At 41.2% G+C, this 22297-nt stretch overlaps 2 protein-coding genes across 4 annotated transcripts; both read right to left on the reverse strand.

Moving 5' to 3' along the window:
* Window positions 1-202: 202 nt before the first annotated feature.
* rab11fip1b (RAB11 family interacting protein 1 (class I) b) lies at window positions 203-13971 on the reverse strand. The gene is made up of 7 exons (XM_047344542.1): window positions 13425-13971; window positions 6361-6788; window positions 4773-6262; window positions 4261-4619; window positions 1887-2714; window positions 1223-1343; window positions 203-1075 (listed from the first exon to the last, which is right to left on the reverse strand). The coding sequence occupies exons 1-7, from the start codon at window positions 13796-13798 to the stop codon at window positions 869-871; spliced, it is 3807 nt and encodes a 1268-aa protein (XP_047200498.1). The 5' UTR covers window positions 13799-13971; the 3' UTR covers window positions 203-868.
* Window positions 13972-15383: 1412 nt separating this feature from the next.
* Window positions 15384-21682, reverse strand: LOC118098023 (glycerol-3-phosphate acyltransferase 4). Of its 3 annotated transcripts, XM_035141397.2 has the most exons (14): window positions 21584-21682; window positions 21117-21172; window positions 19767-20025; window positions 18573-18642; window positions 18168-18456; window positions 18009-18083; window positions 17547-17636; window positions 17311-17404; window positions 17103-17218; window positions 16756-16811; window positions 16567-16652; window positions 16357-16485; window positions 16180-16259; window positions 15384-15910 (listed from the first exon to the last, which is right to left on the reverse strand). In XM_035141397.2, the coding sequence occupies exons 3-14, from the start codon at window positions 19920-19922 to the stop codon at window positions 15733-15735; spliced, it is 1419 nt and encodes a 472-aa protein (XP_034997288.2). In that variant the 5' UTR covers window positions 19923-20025; window positions 21117-21172; window positions 21584-21682; the 3' UTR covers window positions 15384-15732. The 3 variants fall into 3 exon arrangements, with proteins under 3 accessions (XP_034997288.2, XP_034997286.2, XP_034997290.2); XM_035141395.2 differs by having other exon boundaries at window positions 21117-21671; XM_035141399.2 differs by lacking the exons at window positions 18573-18642; window positions 21117-21172; window positions 21584-21682 and having other exon boundaries at window positions 19767-19894.
* Window positions 21683-22297: the final 615 nt, after the last annotated feature.

The following is a 22297-nucleotide window of genomic DNA, read 5'->3' on the forward strand; positions in this document are numbered from 1 at the left end:
ATATCAAATGGGCCTATAATTTCCTTAGATAATGAATTTAGATAAAAGGTACCAGATGTAACAGTTTTGAAACAATAAAAATGGTTATTTTTGATGACCATGCAACATTTTAAAAGTATAATATTGTTTGGGAAATCTTGAAAACTTGCACCAGTGACAGACATCACTAATACACAAGCATCATTTCAGAAAATCAAGACAGTTGTTTAATCATGCGTTTATTGATTTTGCATATTTTAAGACCATGAAGCAGTGACCTCAGTACAGTAAAGAATGGCAGTATAAACCATGTTAATAGTATGAGCTTCATTAAAGTGCTTTTAAGGTTTAGAATCACATACATGTTTGACATTCAGTTCAAGAGCAGGAAACTTTATCTACATAACAAGCTCATGTTAACAGCAGAATAAGGCTCTTGTGTGCACTGGACATATGACCAGTGAACAACAAGCTAACAGACGAGAGAAAACAGACAGAATGAAATTTGTTTTGCCTTGAAATAGAGAGACAAGTCATGAAATCAATAATAGACTCAAGTTTTTATTACCACACAGAATTTGACATTAAAATAATTATTACTAATACATGTGCAAATACAAACAAGAAGTTGTTACAAAGACGGACATGTACATAATGTAAAAAAAGTGTCAAAAATATTACTAAATATTTAGAAAAAAGGAACTGCAAGATTTCCTTTACTAAATATATTGTATGTCCGTTATTATTCATTTTCCAATGAACTTGAACTCAGACCTCAACTTCTACTCCTGCAACCATTTCAAGGTGAAGTTTACTGTCGTGGGACCGTTGTCAATCAGGTTTACATTAATTATACAGATGGAAATAAAAGCATCGGCTGTGAATCCGCCTACACCGTTTTCTTCAGAGAGTTCAATGACATCAGGATGCTGGGGCTCTCTTCTATGACGCGCACGAGTAAGTTGTCGATGTACAGCTCCAGCTCTGCTATCGTTTTGTCTCTCTCGGAAAGCTGCTTCTCCTGTTTCAGCACCAGAGAGATGAGTTCCTTTTGAGTCAGCTGGGTGTACGGTCCTTTGGGCCCGCTGTCATTTACCTGCGAGAGAATCTGAGAAAGTGTGAGTTTTGTGTTACATCTGTGTTTGTATCCAACATTTGAATCTTTCATTGAGTATATAAATATTCCCCAATTCCTTTAAGTAAGTGTGATGAATCTTTAAAACAACCGTATGAGGAAAAATACCTTTGTTTTATCCTGAACTTCTCTTTTCTTCTCAATTTCTGTGGAGTTGTTATTTTTCTCCGACTGAACAACGGGGGCGGATTTCTGTTCCTGAGGATTAAGAGGTTTTACCGGCTGAAGCCTGCAGAGACAGAAGAACAGAGAAAGATGTAGACAATGGCTGGATGAGAGGAGGAAATGGAGCATTGATGAGCAAGTTAAAAATCTGTTCATGACACCACACATCTTCCATATCATCAATATCAGTATTTAGCAATCAAATCGTCAAACAGAATAAGGTCAGTGTTAATGCTGCGAGCTAATTCATGCACACACACACACACACACACACACACACACACACACACACACACACACACACACACACACACACACACACACACACACACACACACACACACACACACACACACACACACACACACACACACTTATCGGATACGAGTCAATTAATAATACAAGCAAAAATGAATGATGGATGGGTTGAAAGGATGAAAGATAATAAGGGTGAATCATACACGACATTCAGGAATATGAAGCGTGATGGTTTTTCTTTTATGAGTACGTACGGCGTGAGATCTGCAGCTAGCCGTTTGTGATGTATAATTTAATACGGGGAGGAATGGGCTGCGTAACATTCTGTGGAGGAACTGAACTGCCTCACCTGCGTGACGTCGTAGGAGGCCCTTCCTTTTTCACACCCGTCACCTCTGCAGTGCTCTGTGCTCTCGCAGGCTCCGGCTCTTTTAGTGACGTGTCCTGGACGGCAGCAGAGATCATGACCTCTGGCTGTGGGGCACGCGTTTGCTTTGCAGCTTTATCTGGTGCAGCGACACCGGCAGCGTCCGTAACGTGGCCTCCGTCGGTGTTTTGTTGTCCTAAAGTGCTTGATGTGGGAGGAGGTGGAGGAGCATGGGCCATTTTGGAGGATTTGAGTTTTGCTTGAGAGGCGGCATCTTCGGACGCAGCTGGAGGCCAGTGTACTGAACCGGGGGTTTGTGTATCATCTTGTGCTGTGGGCTCATCTTCGTCGAAGGGATTTGAGCTATAAACGATAGGGGCTTGTTTTGTCTCTGGGCCACCTCCTTGGGAAACGGAGAGGCTTTTAGGTTTAGACGACAGCTCCTCTTCCCCTGAAGGTCTAGATGGTGCAGGGCGTTTACTGTTTTTGGCCACACCTCCAGCTCCTTTGGCGTCACTACTTTGCATGGAGCTCTGGGGGTTCTTCATATCTGTTCGGGATTGACTCAGGGGAGCGATTACTTGCACCGAACGCTGAGGGAGCACACTGGCAGTTTTGACGTCTTTGTCATTACTCTGCTTGTTAGTTTGTGCCTGATGTGGTTTCGAGACATCTTGCTCCCTCTGACTCTCCACTATATTCCCTCTTGGAGGCTGAGGAGCCGGTCGCTTGTCCCGCTGAGCTCCAATCAGGTCCTTTTGATCAGTGGAACGAGTCTCGCTTCCCACTGATGACACAGCAGATGGATATCTGGAAAAGAGACACATACTGTTACCTACTATTTAATTAATATCTCACAGGGAAACCAGATCTAAGATCTTTTTATACCCTTGGATAATAATCAAGTACATGGGGGGGAAAAATCATTAAAAGGATTTAAACAAAAATATAAGCAAGAGTATCCCCATTTTAAAAAGCAGTGTAATATGACAAAACCTACTGATGTAACTAGAATGTCACTCAGTAGAGTGCAAACCTCCACCAAGGCCCAACAGTTCCTTCATGAAACCACATTTAAATTCACTAGATCCAGATTTGTTATTTTTTTGTAAATTATTCTCTGAGAAATTGAGAAATCAACGGAAAATGTTGAATAAAATGAAGCAAAATTATATTGTTTTGTGTAATCTTGCGTCCAAACAAACAAACCAACCAACCACCAAACAAACGTAACCTATTGTTGGTCCCAATGAAAGATGAATATGCAGAGCAAAACTCAATTTACACTCCAACACTGTCAAACTCAGAATAAATGAGTCGAAGCTTCGAGTCATTTCCTCTCCCTCTTCAATCGACACTCAATATAATGAGGTAAGACTGAGCTGCAGAGTCTCAGCTGACGAACAAAATACGTCCTTACCAGCACACACTGTGGAACGATTGTGTGTCTGCACGCTCACACCAACTCTAACGCAGGCTAACAAGCACGGACTGATGCAAGTTTAATGATGGTGTCAGTTTTAAATAGAATTTAAATGAGAACTTGACTGTGAAACAGGTGAGAACAACTGAACATTCAGAGTACAGTTTCTGTACAGTACCTATTGTACTTAATATAATGAGTAAGTAATAAGTGGCACTGCCTTTGTTAGTTATAATAATGATACTGATTACAACAGAGTTTAATTCTGCTGTACAATATTCCTGACCCCTTACTTTTCCTCTAGAGCCACCATCAGGTCAACATTTCAACCCCTTAAATTCAATGGCATCCTGTTGCCCTCTACTGCTTTGTCTCAAGGGCTAATTAGTAAACCAGCTTCACGATGGTGAACATTTTACCTGCTAAACTTCAGCAGATACCACACAAAGATGGACAACATGACAGCTTCCTCCATGTTAGCAGAGGGGACATGGACCAAATGAAAAGTCGAAGTCAAATACATTTTTCTCAAAGATGGTTACTGTCATTTTGGGTAGTTCTTATCAGACGTATATCCAAGTGTTAATTTGTGTAAATTTATATCTGAATTATCTATTTAATGCTCTAAAAAAGGGGGTGGAACCTTATGATTGACACCAGCAACTGACTTGCGATTGGTCGAGTGCTGCATCAGCAGGATGGGTCCAAATGATGCCAAAAGCGCAAGATGGCGGCATCCGTATCCAGGATATATTCGCTTCACAAGTGGAGATGCAATGTCCATCTTAATATACAATCTAGCATATTAGCTTCACCACTGTGTGATATCATGCTTAGCATTTACCTCAAAGGGCTCACACTGTGTTACATCTTTTGTTATGCAATTAAATATAATATGTTGGATCCATGTAGTGTGACACGACTTGTACTAACCCTTGTTTGACCTTTGACACTTGGGAGGCGCGGCTGTCGGGAGCAGCAGGTGAGTCGGGGACGTCCTCGAAGGGATTATTAGAGACGGTCTCATCAAACGGATTAGTGCAGGTGACTTCTGCAGGACTCTCCTCTGCCACTTTGGGTTTCTTCCCAGCAGCTTTGTGTCCGTCCTTGGTTGTATTTTCTTTTTTCTTCTGTACTTCTGTTAACTTTTCCGTCTCCAGCTTTCTGGCCTCTTCCTCTCTTTTCTCCCTCCCAGCTTCCTCCAGCCTCCTCTTCCTATCCTCTTCCTCCCTTTGACTTTTCCCTTCCTCTTCAATCCTCCTCTTCTCTTGTTCCTCTAGTCTCTTCTTTTCCTCTGCCAATCTTTCCATTTCTTCCTTTTTAGCCTCTTCTCTTCTCCTCCTCTCCTCCTCAATCCTAATCTTTTCTTCCTCTTTGTGTCTAATTCTCTCCTCTTCCTCTTTCTGTCTTCTCTCTTGTTCCTCCAGTTTCCTCTTTTCTTCTACCAATTTCTCATATTCTTCCTTTTCTTTCCTAGCCCTATCCTCTTTCATAATTCTCTCTCCTTCTTCCCTTTGCCTTTTTTCTTCTTCCTCAATTATCCTCCTCTCCTGTTCCTCCAGTCTCCTCTTCTCCTCGACTTTCCTCCTAACCCTCTCTGCTTCCTCTTCCTCCATCCTCATCCTTTCGTCTTTCTCCCTTTTAATTCTCTCTTCATCCTCCATCCTTTCCCTTTCTTTCTGCCCTAGTTTCCTTCTTTCCTCTGCCAATCTCTCATATTCTTCCTTTTCTTTCCTAGCCCTCTCCTCTTCCACCCGTCGCCTCTCCTCCTCTTTCCTAATCCTTTCCTCTTCCTCCTGTTGCTTCCTTTCTTGATCCTGTAGTTTCCTCTTTGCCTCACAGTCTTCTACCTCCTGTCTTCTCATTTGTTCTTCCTCTTTTCTCCTCCTCTCTTCCGCCTTTCTAACTTTCTCTTCCTCAATCATTCTTTCTTCTTCCATTCTCCTCTTTTCCTCGGCTAACCTACACTCTTCCTCTTGTCTCGTGATCCTTTCCTCTTCCTCTTGTCTCATCCTGTCTTCCTGGACCCTCTCTTTCTCCATCCTAATCCTTTCCTCTTCCTCTCTTTGCCGTTTATCTTCCTCCTCAATTCTCTTTCTTCCTTGTTCCTCTCGTCTCTTCTTTTCCTCTGCTAGTCTCTCGCGCTCTTGTTCTTCTCTCCTAACCTGCTCCTCCTGTTCTTGTCTCTTCCTCAAAATCATTAGCTCTTCCTCCCGTCTAACTTTCTCTTCAATCCTTTTTCTTTCTTCCTCTTGTCTCCGCTTCTCCTCAGCCAACCTCTCAAGAGCTTCTTCTTGGCTCCTCAACCTCTGCTCTTCCTCTCGTCTAACCTTCTCTTCTTCAATCCTTTTTCTTTCTTCCTCTTGTCTCTTCTCCTCAGCCAACCTCTCAAGAGCTTCTTCTTGGCTCCTCAACCTCTCCTCTTCCTCTTGTCTCACCTTCTCTTCTTCAATCCGTTTTCTTTCTTCCTCATCTTGTCTCCTTTTCTGCTCAGCCAGTCTCTCAAGAGCTTCTTCTTGTTTCCTCTCATCTTCATCTTCTTTTCTCCTCCTCCTCTCCTCCTCCATCCTTGTTATTTCCTCTTCATCCTTTCTATGTTCCTCTGTGTCCTCTGTTAAATTTTCTAATTCAGCCGTATCCTCCTCTTCCTCCTCTTCTGTCCAGGGGGAATATTGCCTCCCTGCCTGAAGTGACTCCACAGACGGAGGGGAGCTTTCAGGGACGTCCTCCATGGATCCATGGCCTGAACTGGCCAGACTGAAGTTTGACCCGATGCGAGAGGTTCGAGTCTGTTGCTCTTCACGGTAAACATGGCTGCCATTGATGCACAAGTTACTCTGTTCTGCGGCGCCATGTTTCTGGTGACTAGAGGAGGAATCTTTGCCGTCTGAGCTGCCTGAGCGTTTGTGAATCTTGAACCTGAACTTCTTTTTACCTGGAAAGACATGAGAAAACAAAATCCGCATTTATTTGATTAAAAAGACAAAAAAAGATTAACGATATTTTGGTAAAATAAAAGTTGTTTCTCCTGACCCTCGGAGGAATCCATATTCAGTCCAGACGATTGGCTGCCGCTTAGCGACGAGTTCTTCACGGGCAGAACAGACATGGACTGAGACATGTTCTTCTGCAGGTTGGACTTGGAAGAAAACAAAGACTTCATTTTAGGTTTCTTCTTCTTCTCATCCTTCCCCGCAGCCACCTCCTCGTCTCCGATTGCCTCCCCCTCGCTGTCCGTCAGAACATGACTGAAGGATGGCACCAGGCCAGACGCAGCGTCCGATTCCTTCTTCTTGCCGCGAACTTTGTCCTTGAACTTGCCCAGTCGGGACCGGGACTTTCCTGCAGCAGAGAGGTCGAACATGCTGGCGGTCATGTTGTTCCTCATGAACTGGATGTCCACAAGAACCTCTCCTCTGTCTTTGTCCGCCTTGCCCGTCTTATCCAGCAACTTAAACCATCTGTTAAAGAGAGGGAGGTTATTAGAATGGGATTTTTTCATAGACATGTTAAACATCACGTAATCCCAGTCTGATTGATGAAGATGTTTTGGAAAATATCTTGTTTCATGCATTGTTACATTCTTGGGCAAAGAACTGATATTTTGACCACTTGGGGGCAGCGGCAACCAGATGTGAAAACAACATTGATATCACCCCCTTTAAGTTGACATATTATTCACATGTTCAGTTATTATGAAACAGCATTATCATTCATTTGGAAAATGTGTTTCTGACCCTGCGGGGGTTTTCACTGAAAACAGCTGCAGCAGGAATCTGCAGCATTATCTTAATCATGGGGCTGAGCTACATGGTTGAAATATCAATAAAATTTTACTGCAGAAACAAAAAGGTCCATATCTATTAAAATTAAATACAAACATAAATTTAATTACAGCAGCTCATACATCTACGATTATTAGATTATTATTAAAACAGGCGTTTGTTTCCAGAAACAAGATGAAATACTAATGACACAAATTTCTACATACATTTCCTTCAGACCTCATGGAAAGTAGGAACATTACAGGCAACAAATATCTGACTTGCACTGGCCCATCTTGGAAGAAAGACTCAGACTGCATCATTAAATGCCACCTGAAGCTTTTTCTTTTTAGCTCGACTGCACCACAAGTGAACTGAATGAAATACAGTACAGGCTCTAAAAATAGGGATATTTTAACATCATCTGCACACAGTTTCAAAAGAGAATATTTCATCTTTATCCACATACAGTATTGATCACAGTATAAGGCCCATGTATGTGAAAATGAGAACATTTGAAATGTTCAGCGCAATGAACTGTGGCTCACTTACACATGCATTATTTCACATGAAACGCTTCCAACGTATATAAAACCTTCAGCATCCAATTAGTTTTTGGTTTTTAACTTATTCTTTGCTTGGAGTGAACATATTTGGACGACATATAACAAAATTATATGATTCAATTAAAAGCCAAGAAACAAGACTGTCAAATTAATAATTATCTGGTTCTACAGAGTTTAGTGTGACTGCATGGACATTAAAACACTGTCTGCTGAGTGCTCACATTCCTCCTGTGCTTTAATGATCACACACAGACTCCAATAACAAGAGAGAAGAGTATTACAACCAGAGTAACCACAAACTCTACATTATATATGACTCACTATATGTGTAAGTTCTGTAAAGGTTGAAGCAATCCTCATGTAAAGTTAATGTTTAGTCCTCTTTTTAGTCCCATTTTCTTTGTGGAAACTATGATCAATCCTGAGGCAAATGGAAAGTGACTCAGCAGCAGCTTGAATATTTTTGGAAAGTCTGTGATGATCTAAGGAAAACCAGCAACGTGACCATGAGGGAAAGTTTTTCTTCAAATAATAATCCTGCACTGTCTGTAGCGGGGTCCAGCGTGGAGGATTTATGAATGCTTGCACTGTCTGAAACATAATTTCTGCACCATTAGCCTTTATGAACGTCGTTCCCTTTCCCCCCTCGTGTCTCCAACTTTAAAGCTGTTGTGACAAAATGCAGACAAACAGACTGTGTGAGACGTCCACTGAGACGAGACCGTGTGGCCTCTGTGCCGCTGCACCGGTGTCGTGGTCCGATCCTGAGAGACGAGTCTCGGAATGTGCAGAACATTTTAACAGCACAACGAAAAGGAAGAGTCAGCATAAAAAGTGCCTATCAGGCAGAAATCTGAGGTCAGCTCGCCACTGAACAAACAACTCCAACTGAAATCTGAATTCCTGAGGAAATGAGGAAGGGGTTTTGTGTGTGTGTGTGTGTGTGTGTGTGTGTGTGTGTGTGTGTGTACATATTTCTGTCTCGTGGCTGTGGCTCATCTTTCTGTTTTAAATACAGAAGAATGCAAGTATTATGATCATTGGTCTATATAAATATTTCATCATGTTTTGTGTACATGTATGTGTGTAATTTCTTTCCCTGCAGTTAACACCTCACCCAGTGGAATACTCAGTGTCCTCTCATTGGTCCTGAATCAGATATGTAGAGGGTCTCTCTCCTCTTCCTCTCTCAGGAATGCTTCAGATGTGCCACAAACAAACAAAAATGAGGGAAACTTTTTCTCCTGGAATTTGTGAAATGGGTGAGACTTCTGTCAGAGCTCCTCTGCTCCTCTATAGCGCACGAGCAATATTGTAACTTGCACATTTCAGGCCTTAAATATTTCACTGGGAGACTTCTTCATGATTTGTCTGACGAACGTCCACTAGCAGAACACTGTTAGATTGATCATATTTATATTCTGCGGCTGTTCAGGATATTCATATTCCAATCCACAGTTAAAAAATGTTTATGTGCAGCAAAAAGCTATGAAAAATAATATTTAATCTTTCTGCTGTATTATAACTTTTATCAATTTAAATGGTTTCCCTATCAAAGAAGAACATTTTTGAAATTAAAATTCCCCTTAATCTTACTTCCTGTATTTCAGAAAAGGAAAGCTGATTGTATGCTAATGAGATGCTTGGTATCAGTTTTTATGTGATTTTCATAAAGTTGAAAATATCTGAAAAGAACCATTCCACCCAACTAATATACAATATCATTATTATATTGGTAAAGTTCAGTATATAGTATAGAACAGCATAAACAGTTACTATATATAGTTAGAGTATTAATATATGATGGTAATGATGGTGTAGTCTAGGTTTATATAAGATATAATATAACATTTTTCATTTCAGTTAATCGATAATCATCACAATAATAATTATTTGTTGTGGTTTTAAACTCTTCTACATGAGCAGGGACTGACAAACAATTGCAGCCTAGTTTTAGTATATAGTGTGTTGGTGAAGTAATGGCACACTGGCAATACACAATAGTAGTGTACGCCTTACTTGTACTTCCCCATAGCACATATTCAGTGAACACGTCCACGTATGAAAAAAACTGAAGAAGTAAAGTACATCAGTCAAATCAGGAGGGAAGTTGCAAAAGTGTTGGGGCGTTAGCTGGTTGGGTTCATGAGCAGTGTGTAGGAGGAGGAATTAAAACAGGCCTTCTCTTATCAATGCCTGGGTGATGATGATGATGATGATGATGATGAAACTCATTACCCTCACACCCACGTGAACAGCAGGAAGAGCGTTCCTCTGCTGGAACCAGAGGAAGATAATGCATGACTCAACATTTTGTACATTTATCCCACCTTCTGCACAAAACACATCCTTCCTTGTGAAGCCTGAACTGCTGATAAGACAATGCTCCGAGTGGCCCCGAGTCCTGCTTATCACAACACACAGCTGGCCGGGGGGGGGGAGAAGAGCTGAGTGAGTAAAAGCAACGCAACAGTGATAACGTCCAAGAACGCTAAAATGTCCAGAGCTTATCGGATCGCTCCACATCCACGAGGCATTGAAGCCCAAACAGACGCCTGTACAAAGGAAGCAGAGTGAAGCTGAAGAGAAATTCTCTTTTAACATTGTGTCAGAGACAACAGCTACATTTAATCCAAAAGATATCTCTATACATGCTGAAGCACACACTGTAGAGGATGGAAGCTGTAATTTAGTCCTTCTTTACTGCAGAGTTCCTGAATTTTGTTTCACTATATTTCACCATCATTTATCAACTGAATAGTGCAAGTGAGAAATGGGGAGATAGAGAAAGAATCTTTCTCAATATGACAAGTTGCAATGTCTGCTGGGAAAAGGACAACTACACCTAAGAGCTACCATGCATGCTGCTGTCTGTTGACAATAACTTGGGGTAGAATTAGCTAGATCTAATTTTATATAAATTAATTTCACTTCTTCGTCTCCATGACAACTGGGAAAACATAAAGGTTAGTGACGAACAAAAACACAACCACGCACCTGCTATAGATCAACTTAGCCTTTTGAGTCAATTATAATAATATTAAATAATATCAACTAGATGAGTCTCTAAATTCAAATCAAGCTTTACTCCCTCATATGGTTTCATTTCCCTAAAGTTGCCTGATTCTTTTCCATCAAAATCCATTAATTATTCCCTGGACAAATGGTGAAAATGTTAAGAAAAACCTGCATCCGCACCAAATATTAAATGGACTCTTCCCTGACCCATATCCCATTCTTCTACCAAGTTTCGTGGAAACCCAGTCTTGCTTACAGACAAACAAAAAACAACCAACTGACCAGGGGTTAACACACAACCTCCTAGTGAAGGGAATAATAAAATTAGTGTCTACTCCATTTGCGAACAGCGTGTGTTCACAATGAGTTTGGATAAAACAGCTTGAATCATTTCTTTCGCAAGATTTGAAAACACTACGCACTGCGAACAGTATTGTACCCCCCACATGTGAAGACCTGTTTGTGTGTCGGTTAATCAGCCACAGTGAATTTTTTTCTCCAGTAGAAATGACCTTGCCGGACTGTCCCTGATGCCACCGCACTGTTTGTTTTTTGTAGATAAAACTGTCTGGAATGTTGAGGCCAAAGCTGGATTTGAACCTCAGGAGGTGCTTTCACCAAGCTCACAGAAAGATCAACAGAGCGTTCACTCTCCACCAGCTAAAGCATGTTTCCTACCGAAAAACATAAGTTTCCAGTGCACACAAAAACACACACGCACACACACACACTCCATCCACAAATAGCTGTGCTTAAGTGAAACTGTATCTGATTTTCTAAGGACAGCAGCCAAAAAAAGGGCAAATGTGATCAGAGATGCACACGAAACCCAAAACCGTGCAGGATTAATAATGCAGCGCACAGACAGGTGAAGCTCAGCTTAACATGTTTCAGATCAGAGGAAGATGCGACAGTAGTCAAAGCCGAGAAGGAGACAGAAGAGTGTGAGATTAAGTAGAGCACATATCTGCCAAGGACAAACAGTCTCCTTAACTTCAATCAAGCTGGACCAAATAGCACATACTCATCATAGATATCATTTCTCTAAACATGCCTGATTCTGTTTTTCCACCAAGATCCATGAATTATTTCCCCGAATCACTGAAAATGTCATGAAACACCACTTCCACCAAATTTCCAGGAAGTCCATTGAGTTGTTTTTAATTCATCTTGCCCTACAAACAAACAAATGGAAAAGGGTGAATACACAACCTGAGCAGAAATGAATCACAATATAAAAATCAAACTGAGCAACACAACAAACAGCTGTAAACGAGGAGAAGGAAGCGTGTGTCGACACCAGACTGGGTTCTTCCTAACCAACCAAAACCATCTTTGTATTCTCTTGTTCAGAGCCATTTTCTGCTTTGATGTTGTTTTACTTTGATGCTTTGATGTTGTTTTACAGTTCAGCTTTGTAGGCCCAGGCTGGTATGCAGTCTGCTGTTGTATAATGCTTTTGTATAATACCAATCACATGGGGGGGTGGGGGGGACTGAAATACCCAGAAACAGCTTATTAGTGCAACAAAAGTTCTTACTAAACAACAAACATCTCACTGTGACAGGATGATGAATCTTTAACTTAAATCAAAAGGACAATGAGAAACTTTTTCTTTGACCATGAATATTTTCTTATTTAATGGGCAGAAATAGTCACCATTATACTGAGACCAGTAGCACCAGCAAGGCCTGGAAAACGTGTTCACTGGCATTATTGCCACAAATATGTGCAGGATTAAATGGGTGTTAATGTTTTTGCACAAAATCCTCAACGCTTTATGTAATTACTTCACCTCCTTTGCTCATTTGTGTACGAGGTGTAAGTTAAATCGGAATGTTTGATGTGTCTTGATCCTAAATGTGCTTCGCTGGGCACAGAGAGGCGACGTTCAGGTCTTCTTTGGAGGGAATCGCTCTGTTGTTGTCACCAAGTTCAGTCAATGAAAGAGTAAATCTTGTGGCTCACTTCACTCGCCTCAGTAAATAATGCTGATTGGCATCCTCCAAGGCTGCAGCCGAGGGAACAAATCCCTTAAGCTGCAGTGGAGCGAGTGGGCAACATTCATAAGTCAAACCCACCGGGCCAGCTCTGTGCAGCGATGCATGGCTCTGTGTGCATGTGCATTTGTGTGTGTGTGTGAATACCTCACGTAAAAAAAAAAAGTGCAATCACACAGAGAAACTATTCAGGGTCTTTACAAATGCATGAATCAAGCAAAAGAACTTCATATGGAAACCCAAATCCGCAGTTATCAAAGATGCTGCATAATTCATATTAATACAAACTTGGTGCTATAGTTTTTAAGGATTTAATGGGGATTATAGTTTTGTCCTTCAGTGTCACACAGTCTAATATGACTGACAGGAGCTGTTCCCCTGCAGTGCATGGAAATCAGTTCCTCTGTGCTCAAAGCAGAAAGTAACATGTGCCTGATACTGAGGGGCTGCTTGTGCTTTAAAACACATTCGGATGATGTGGAGAAGTCTGTGATTCCTTCAAAATACATTTAAATTGTTAAAGGAAAAAAAATCAGCACTCTGGTCAAATCAGGTCAGGTGGTCAGCAGCAGAGATAGACTTAGATATGCATCATCCTGGATTTGACCCTTTTGAATTAGTGGTTTTACATTTGGTAACATTTAGTATAATTTGACTTACAACTTTTGCCTTGGTAAAAATTCAAATATGTGCTTTTGCACATGTGGCACTGCAACTTGCACACTCGACCCCCCGCTGTGGGCACTTACTCGGTCTTGCTGCGGGTTTTGTCGTCACTGAGCTGCAGCAGGTTGATGACAGCCTGTCCCAGCTGTTTGTCCGGACCCACCAGGGCCCGGTGCAGGACGTGGACGCGCAACGTGCCGCGCTCTCCTGCTCCTCCAGCTCCTCCACCTCCTCCCTGGTGAAGCAGCAGCAGCGGCGGCAGGTCGAACGCGGCCTCCTCCCTCCACACCGGAGCGATACTCTTCTCCACCACCGAGGTCTGGTACTTCTCCTTGCCCAGGTGCATGACCGCGTACGCATCGTTGGTGCCGCCTTTCCCCTTCACCCTGAGGCCTCGGGCTTGGAGCACCGTTACCTGGACGCTTGTGGGACACCACTGCAGATCCGCCAGGGACATGCTGGCGCCACGTGTTTCTGGATTATAGCAGGAATCGAACTCCGAGGACAGAACGCAGCGGTGTCAGGCACCGGCTCACTCACACACACACACTCACTGGTCTGGGGAGAGGGAGAGTTTTTCCCTTAGACTTGACTGAAGTTGAGGAAACAGCTGATTGGGCGTGGTCTCACACACAGAGAGGACGCCTTGGATAAGACAAGACACGCCCACAGATTAACAGGTTGACCTCATGCTGAGTGTGTGTGGATCATTCACATCACATCACACACTGCAGCACAGAGGACACACCTGATGCCTGTTCACACCTATTCACACCTATTCACACCTGTCACTCTGCACCAGCATCATCCCATATCCTCTACACACATTTTTATAATCCCTGCTTCCTTGTTTGACTGTGTCTTCGTTAAACTTAAAGAGTAACTAAACCCCTAAACCTTTTTTCTCAGCAGAAAACAATTGTCTTTAGGTATCGAGTAGTGTTTTCACGCCCAAATCTTGACATTTAAAGTGCAAAAGAGTTTAAATTCTACACTTTATATAGTATTATGCTTAGTGACTGCCCTCTACTGGTTAAAATCTGGCTATAGGAATTGAATTTTGCCATTGGCTGAGATGTACTTAACTACTTAAATCCAATCCGGACCCGTTCACAAATGACCTGCGACTGACTGTGTATGTGTCTGTTGTTGCAGCACCTGCGCTCCTGCAGCTGTCGATGTGTTTCCTCCTCGATGACGTGCCGAGCTTGCAGCTTTCCACTGATCCACTGAGAACAGATTCACTGCAGTCTGACTGTGTATATTGTGGCAGAGGAGTAATATCAACAAGTGAAGTGGGCAGATTGCATGGACTGAGTATAGTGATTACTGCAAAATGATCAATTTATAGATTAGAAATTTGGCAGATGACTTAATAAAGAAAAGAATAGCTTCCTCTGTGGTTTGGTGCAGCCTCAGGCTCACATACTGAGAGCTCTGCAGAGGCTTTTACAAGTAATTGTGTCTGGAATTGTATTTCTAGACAAGACGCCTTGTCTTGTTCTGTAATAATCAGTTGTCACATCTATTCCTGCCTCAACATTTAAGTCGTCTCAAACCACCAGAACTCTCCGCTCTAATAATTCCCAGGCTGTTACTTGGAGAGAGGACGGGATACCTGACAAGCCTTTGACAGCTGATAGGTTTCATACGGTTGGATTCAGTTTCACATGCTGCTCCACTTTGAATGTTTATCAGGCTGCGGTGCCACTTTCTGCACAGATTCTCCTCCATCTGCAGATCAGACAGATTGAAGGCTCTAAAATACTCTGGGTATGTTTCTTTGCTTTGTCTGTTTCAGTCCATTAATGGACTGACAACCTCTCTAGAGTAGATTTCCTTCCTGCCCAATGCACATAAGTGCTAATGATCTCCACGGCCCTGAGTATGTCAGAGTGGGTGTGGAAGATTTCAAACAGTTATTTAGTTCTGAATCAGTCTGTAGATCCATTTGGAAGAAATGTTCTCATGTTATTAGAATCAGGACGGTTCATGTCTGAACACTGACTCCTGCTGTTTAAAAAAGGAAACAAAGTTATCGATTGACAGCTGAGACTGACTTGTGATTGGTCGAGCATGTGTATCTGCGGGACCTCACTACTGCAGCTCCAGGATATTTTATGCTTTATTTCTGGATAGTGGGAGGAAGTGGAGATGCGTCGTCCATTTTTAAATACAGTCTATGGTGACAACATAAAATAAATAACATATATTATCAATCAATCAAGAAATAAATATGTATAAATATAAATGCAATACTAATAAAAAGATAAATGTCAAAACATACACTTAAATGCTTTTCTTTGGCCTGGTAAAAATTCCAGAAAATAAATTCTTATTTTGGTAAATCACATTTACCATTTCAAAGTAAAAGTAAACATTATTGTGGCATCATTGTCCTTTTCTTAAATCTTGGTCATTTCTTTCCTCTTCAGGATTTTCATCCTCTAAATGTTTGTCACCGCTCTGATCCTTCTGGTCCTGTTCGCCCACAAGAACTTTGCTGTAGAGCTTCTGTTGCTCTTCTTTATAAGCGTCTTTCACTTTGGCTCGTTTCAGGCCTCCGTCCCTGAGAGCAGAGAGGAGGGAGAGGGACACACACACGCACGCACGCACGCACGCACACACACACACACACACACACACACACACAGACTCAGACACAGTGTCTGACCAAGACTGTAATTCAGCTTCAGGAGCATAATACCTCACTGTTTCTGTCCCTGCTGATAATCTGCTCTTATGCCATTTGAACCCCCACCCCCGTCTTTTTACAACCATTACCACATCTAGTGTGGCTGATGTATATCATGGCATTTATATGAAACAATGACTCACCAAATTAGATCCACTAAGCCTCCTTGTGCAGCTATAGCAGCTTTAACTCTGTTTGCAAACTGCACTGCGTCCTCTCCTTCCTATAAAAGGACAATAAACAAGAAGTTATTCAGTAGACAGAGGAAATAACAGTTTGTCTAAAGTTGAATGAGTTGTTTTGTTGTGACGTAGTTTCACCTCTCTGTTCATTGGTGGTAGATACCAAACACTGCAGACGATGGCCCAGCTGCTCATCATCCTCAGCAGATAAGTCACCAGGCCGAACTTACTGCTGTTCCAGAAAGCGTCACCAAACCGAGGGTCGTACTTTGACAAGGAAATACAGTCGAATCAAGCCTTTGTACAAGCTACATAAGCAGAAAGTAGAAAAAACACAGGGGTTCCTACCTTGATGGCAACTGGATAAACAGTGCAGTCAATTTCAAAGCTGCCCTTTTTAAACATCATCACTGATGTGTTATTGATGCAAGTACCTGCTGATGACACCATGAGCTCGTACACTGAACAACAAACTTCATGTATTTACAAGTATCGTCATCATCAGTTTTTGGAACTCTACAGCTTTATGATACACACCCTCAGGGAACATGAGGATGGGCTGTTTGGTTTTATCAGCAACGTGATCACCAAGCCTGAAATGACAGAAGATACATTCATCAAAATATTTAATAGAAATCTGTGAATAATTTCTACTCTGTAGATTAAGATTGATGGATAAAGTGTCAGAAGAATAATCAAGACCAAATCATTACGAGAGCCAAATCTGTAAAATAATGATTGCTGATGGAAGCTATATTGTTTAAAATCTGAAATCTATTTGTTTACATGGTAATAAAGGCCTGCTAACTAATAATACAGCAGTCGTAGAGACAGTAAAGACTTCATATTGTATTGGGTTAGGGTTAGTGATGGTGCAGTGTTACCTTTTGGCCACTAGGTGTCTGTCTTTGACTTCTGATCTGTCAAACCAGATGTGCTGGGAGGATCTGCCCATGGCTCTTTGTATCATTCCCATCAACCCTCTGTGAGCCTGGCCAATCTGAGACACAAGTCAAAGTCTAGTTCAGCACGACAACAACATCTCGAACAGCGTAACAGGAACATTTCATAATCGTTAAGTCACGTTTCTACCAGAGAGTAGCAGCCATCATTGGCCAAGATGATGACATCAATGGGTGTTGTATGATTGGCAACACAGATGCCACCGTTCTGAGGTTTGTTCCCGCTGCGATTAAACAAGTTTATTAAATACACAGACACTCAACTTACATCCCAGATCAAAACCACAGATATTTAAAAATAAGAAAATATCACAGTATCACAGTATGTATATAAACAATAGATAAAATGTTAAAGGTTGTGTGTACCTGTTGTGATAGGTGATGATCGCTGTGAGAGATCTGACACAGATGCGGTAACACATCATCTGAATCTTCTCACTCAGGTAAAACCTTACACTGAAGACACAGAGCTTAATGCAACAACAATCACTGCAGCTCCTGAATTACTGATTCAAACTTTAAAATATTGTCATTTTAAACCAATCAACTATAGAGATGGACAACATGACAGAGGTGAAACCAAATCTGGATCGCCGCCTGGTGGCTGGCTGGAGAATAGTTCAATAACACCCTCTTGGACCAAACTAAAACTAAAAAGCCAAAGTACTTTTGTATTCAAGTTATTTTAGCTTCATTTTTGTACACCTGGAGGATTTGAGCCTGTTTCATCCATCTTTACATACAGTCTATGTTTTAAACCTGAGATTGTCTGATTACATGACGTCTCACGCGCACTTTGAACAATTATGGGAACTGGACAAAACTTACTCTGTATTTGGTAAAACCGCCACCAAGGTTGTCAGGACTAGGAGCAAACTAATGCCAGTGACTGCCAGAGTAACCCTGCAGGAAAGAGAATTGTGAAGCACTTATTTACCCAGTCAGCAACTTGACCATCAGATGAATCTGCCTGTGTGTGGCTCTGACCTGAGAGGCAGCAGGACCCCGTAGCGGACGAGGACCCCCAAGCCCCACAGGGCTGTGAGTCTCAGACTTATGTGACGGAAGTTGTAGCTGCTTCGGGTCAGTAGGTTCCAGCTTTCCAGTTCCTGGGCTGAAAAGCGCTTGGTCACCTCATCGTCCACGATGCTCTCCACGCCTCTCCGGCAGAAGTAGAAGATGTCCGTCATTTCGAACTCCGCCTCTGAGCGCAGACAACCACGAAGCTCCTGGATCTCCTGCTGCAAAGAGGATAGTGGTTCTTTGGCTATGATACCTACGATGAGATTGGGAAGAAAAAAAAACACATATTTGAGATAATGGAAAAATATATATATATATATATACAATAGGCCTTCATGAATGAGAAATGTGAAAATAGTATTTGTATACCAGTGCTATATGGTTTATAGAGTTCCTGATTCTTTTTCTTCGCTTCAATCTCCATTCGTATCGTCGCCCACTAATTCAAGAGACAACACAATCAGATAACTAGATTAGCGAATTAGATCAATTCAGGTTTGTATTTTTTACGTTTACACTGATGTTTGATGTCCAGCACGGTAAGAGTAAGAACTGAGGCTGACTTACATACAGACACACAACTAATGACCAGCAAATATGAAGTTGCATTAGAAGTAATACACAAGAAAATACAACGATTCTTAGGTGATGAAACACTATTAATAAAAACGTATTTCTGAATAGTTTATTCAACTTCTGCCAATTGATCCCCCCTAAAGCCGTCATTCACTTGTTTTAACATTATCTATGATGAAAGTGGTGAAATAAGGCAAAATGATTCTTGGAGTCCACAGCTCTGTAGAAGAGAAGGTTGGGACGACATGCTCTTTCATGAGAAGCTTGCAGCTGCTGGGAACTTACAGCCACACTCGACAAATTCAGTCCTCTACCCTTTGATTGACTTACTCAAGCGTAAGTAGGTCACAGTTTGGATGCATCAGACTGCTGTGCCACCTGGACCTGGAGAAAAGAACCACCGCTCGATGTGTACGCTAAATAAAACAACCAAACCACACTATTGACGGCCACTGAGCTGCTACAGGGAATCAAACAGCGACTCATGCTGAGCCCAATTCTAAAGGTGCGACAACTGGATTACAACAGCTGCCTCCGACTGTCCCACAACCTCCAGGGAAGGAGGAAAACATTTTGCAAAATGTCCCAAAATAAATCTAACTTCGTCCCAGGAGTCTAAGCTCCCTGATGTATGTACACCACCTCAATTGGCTGTCCCATGGCTAAAAGCTTGTTTGTCCCAGAGGCCTGTTCCAAAGCCTACATCCCTGAGGGAGAGGACCAACATGTCCCATGTGTCTCACAATCTGTCCCGTCCAACAAAGAATGCATGTGTTTATCAAATAGGATTACCACTGTTTTAGTGTGTCAAATGTACTAATAACTCTAGGGTCCATAATTGTCACAGTGCTTTAGAGATAGTGTAAGATATTTGTCTCAAAATGTTGTACAATAAATAAATAAGCTCAATAAAATAACATTTAATTTCACCAAAGACCCTGGTTCAATAACACGTGAATGCAAAAGGTCAAAGGTCACCAAGCTCACCTCAAAGATCCTGAGAAGTGTCCTCATGTAGAGTCTGCGCAAACCGAAGGAGACTCCGAGTACAGACGGCACGATCATGAGGACGAAGAGGAGACCGAACCACACAGTGATGGAGAGACCGAGACACAGCAGGTTGTCAGCAGGAAACAGAGTCATGCTAAGAACAAGAGGCGACACAACCACAACGCACACAACCCTGGAGACATCAGCTTTCGGTCGAGTCCTCTGGGCTTCTGTGACATCAGGGGAAGATCATCGTCTGCGTGGGACAAAGAAACAAGTCACAGAAGAGTCAAATCTTAATAATCCCAAATGTTCTCCCAATGTTTCAGCACAATATACAGCATATGTTTCTATGATAAAATATTATTTATGTTATTATATTGACATGTTACTGATATATTCTATGATCTTGGTCAACGGTTTAAAACGGACATATTGGTTGTGGGTGCCCCTGTGAGAGGCTGCTATGCTGAAATTCTTCCTCTTTTTATTTCTTAAGAATGAAATTGCCTCATTTCCTGACACCATGAGTAAGAGTTATTTTTTGCTTTTCAACAACGAGGCAATGACTGTTGGTTACAATTGTAAAGTGACAGCAGTTATCTTAGTTCTCTGTCAGCTGTCAGACACAAAGTGGCTGAGTGCAGAGAGTAAATTATAATGAGGGAGTCGATTGTGAGTTACTGACTCACAGCTAGAGTTCAACTGTGAGCTGTGTAGTTCAAATAACACTTTAATATCAGTCATAAAATGTTTATCTCTTGTATTGTAATAATTAAGAAAACAGTAAGAATATTTCTAGATTTAATTAAAATCAAATAAATAATAAAGCCTAAAATGTAATTGTGTCAAACTTGGACTGGGCAATATGGCCAAAAATGTATATAGATAACATTTTCATATGAGTTAATATCGATAATAATATATAGTAACATCTTAAATGTGTCTCATTAATGATCATTTTAGCCACAGATTCATACGTTTTCCTTTTTTTGTATGTTTTTAATAAGTTTGCTGTGTTTTAGTGTGTTTGTGTGATTTATTGTACATATTATCACACTGCACATAGTTTTCTTGTTTTTACACTGTATATATTTTCGTTTTTATTCCATTCATATTGTTCTATATTTTGTATATTTCCTTACACTTAAGTATTATTATTCTTTCACTCAAGTATTGCATGTTTCTTATTACTGTTGCCTATTTTTTACTCTTGCTGCTGCAATATCGCAAATTTCCCCATTGTGGGACCAATAAATGATTATCTTATATTATCTTATCCTATCTTATCTTATCTTATCTTATCTTATTCGACCCTGTTTATATGTATATTTTAAAATCTCTTACCTCACTGCTGCTCACCTTGAACCAGCTCTCCCTGAAGGAAGAGATACTGTGTCTTCCTGGTTAAATAAAGGAAAAAATAAAACAATAAAACAAAATGATAAAGCTGGTAAACACTTAAAAAACTCCAGAGTGATAGTAAGAGTTCAGTTGATTCACTGATATCTAGACACAGCACTTTAGCTGCATATTAGCACAACTTCTCCAAATGAAGCAGCTCTGACCAGGCTCCGGAATTAACGCACTAAGCGTCAGTGCTGATCGGGGGAGGATTGAAGCGACAGACGGTCTCAGGCGTTTCTCCATCTGGCCTCATGTCATGACTGAAGCTCAGGGATCTCTCACACTCTGTGTTCGGTTGTTATCAGCTTTAAACAGCAGGAAAACAGAGCAAACACAAGTCCTCCACAGCCCAAGTTTCTGCAGCAGTCAGCCCCACAATCCCATCACTCCCCCCGGGTCGGACTCACGGAGACACCGTGTGCATGTCGGTGCTGCTGCAGACACACCGGCTCCAAACGGACCGAGGATCAACCAGCACCAGACTGAAAGGATTCACACTCCTCAGGGGATAAACACAGAGGTAATGAGTGGACATGTCTTGGTGACACTTCACTATAGTGAGGGTTTTGAACAACAATAATAATAATTCTAATAATAATCAGTTATATGACCATACTAATATCAAAATAATAATAATATCAAAATAATAAATAGAATAAAATAATTAAAAATCCAATCAACAGCAGACTATTAATTAGAGCCTGACCTACATGGATTTGTTTGGAGCCAATACAAACACCACCTCATCACAGTGAGGATATTTAACATTATTCAATTAGTAACAATAGTTATATAATGAAAGTAAGAGACTATTAATTAGATTCGACCGATGTGTATTTCTGGGGGCCGATACTGATTTTACACTTTAAAAACAGTGAGGGTATTGAACATTATTCTTGAAAAAATAATGTAAATATAATTTTTTAAATCACAATAAAAAATAAAATAGACAACAATAGACTAAAATAATGAAAAGTGTTGTGATGTAACTAACAGCAGACTATTAATTACAACCTGACCGGACTGTGTCTTTTCGGGGGCCCATTCAAACACCAATATTAAGGAGTAAAAAATATCCAATACATTAGCCAATTGCTTATCTATATATATATATAGATCTA

This window comes from Hippoglossus stenolepis, chromosome 18 (assembly GCF_022539355.2).
Source record: "Hippoglossus stenolepis isolate QCI-W04-F060 chromosome 18, HSTE1.2, whole genome shotgun sequence".
NCBI lineage: Eukaryota > Metazoa > Chordata > Actinopteri > Pleuronectiformes > Pleuronectidae > Hippoglossus > Hippoglossus stenolepis.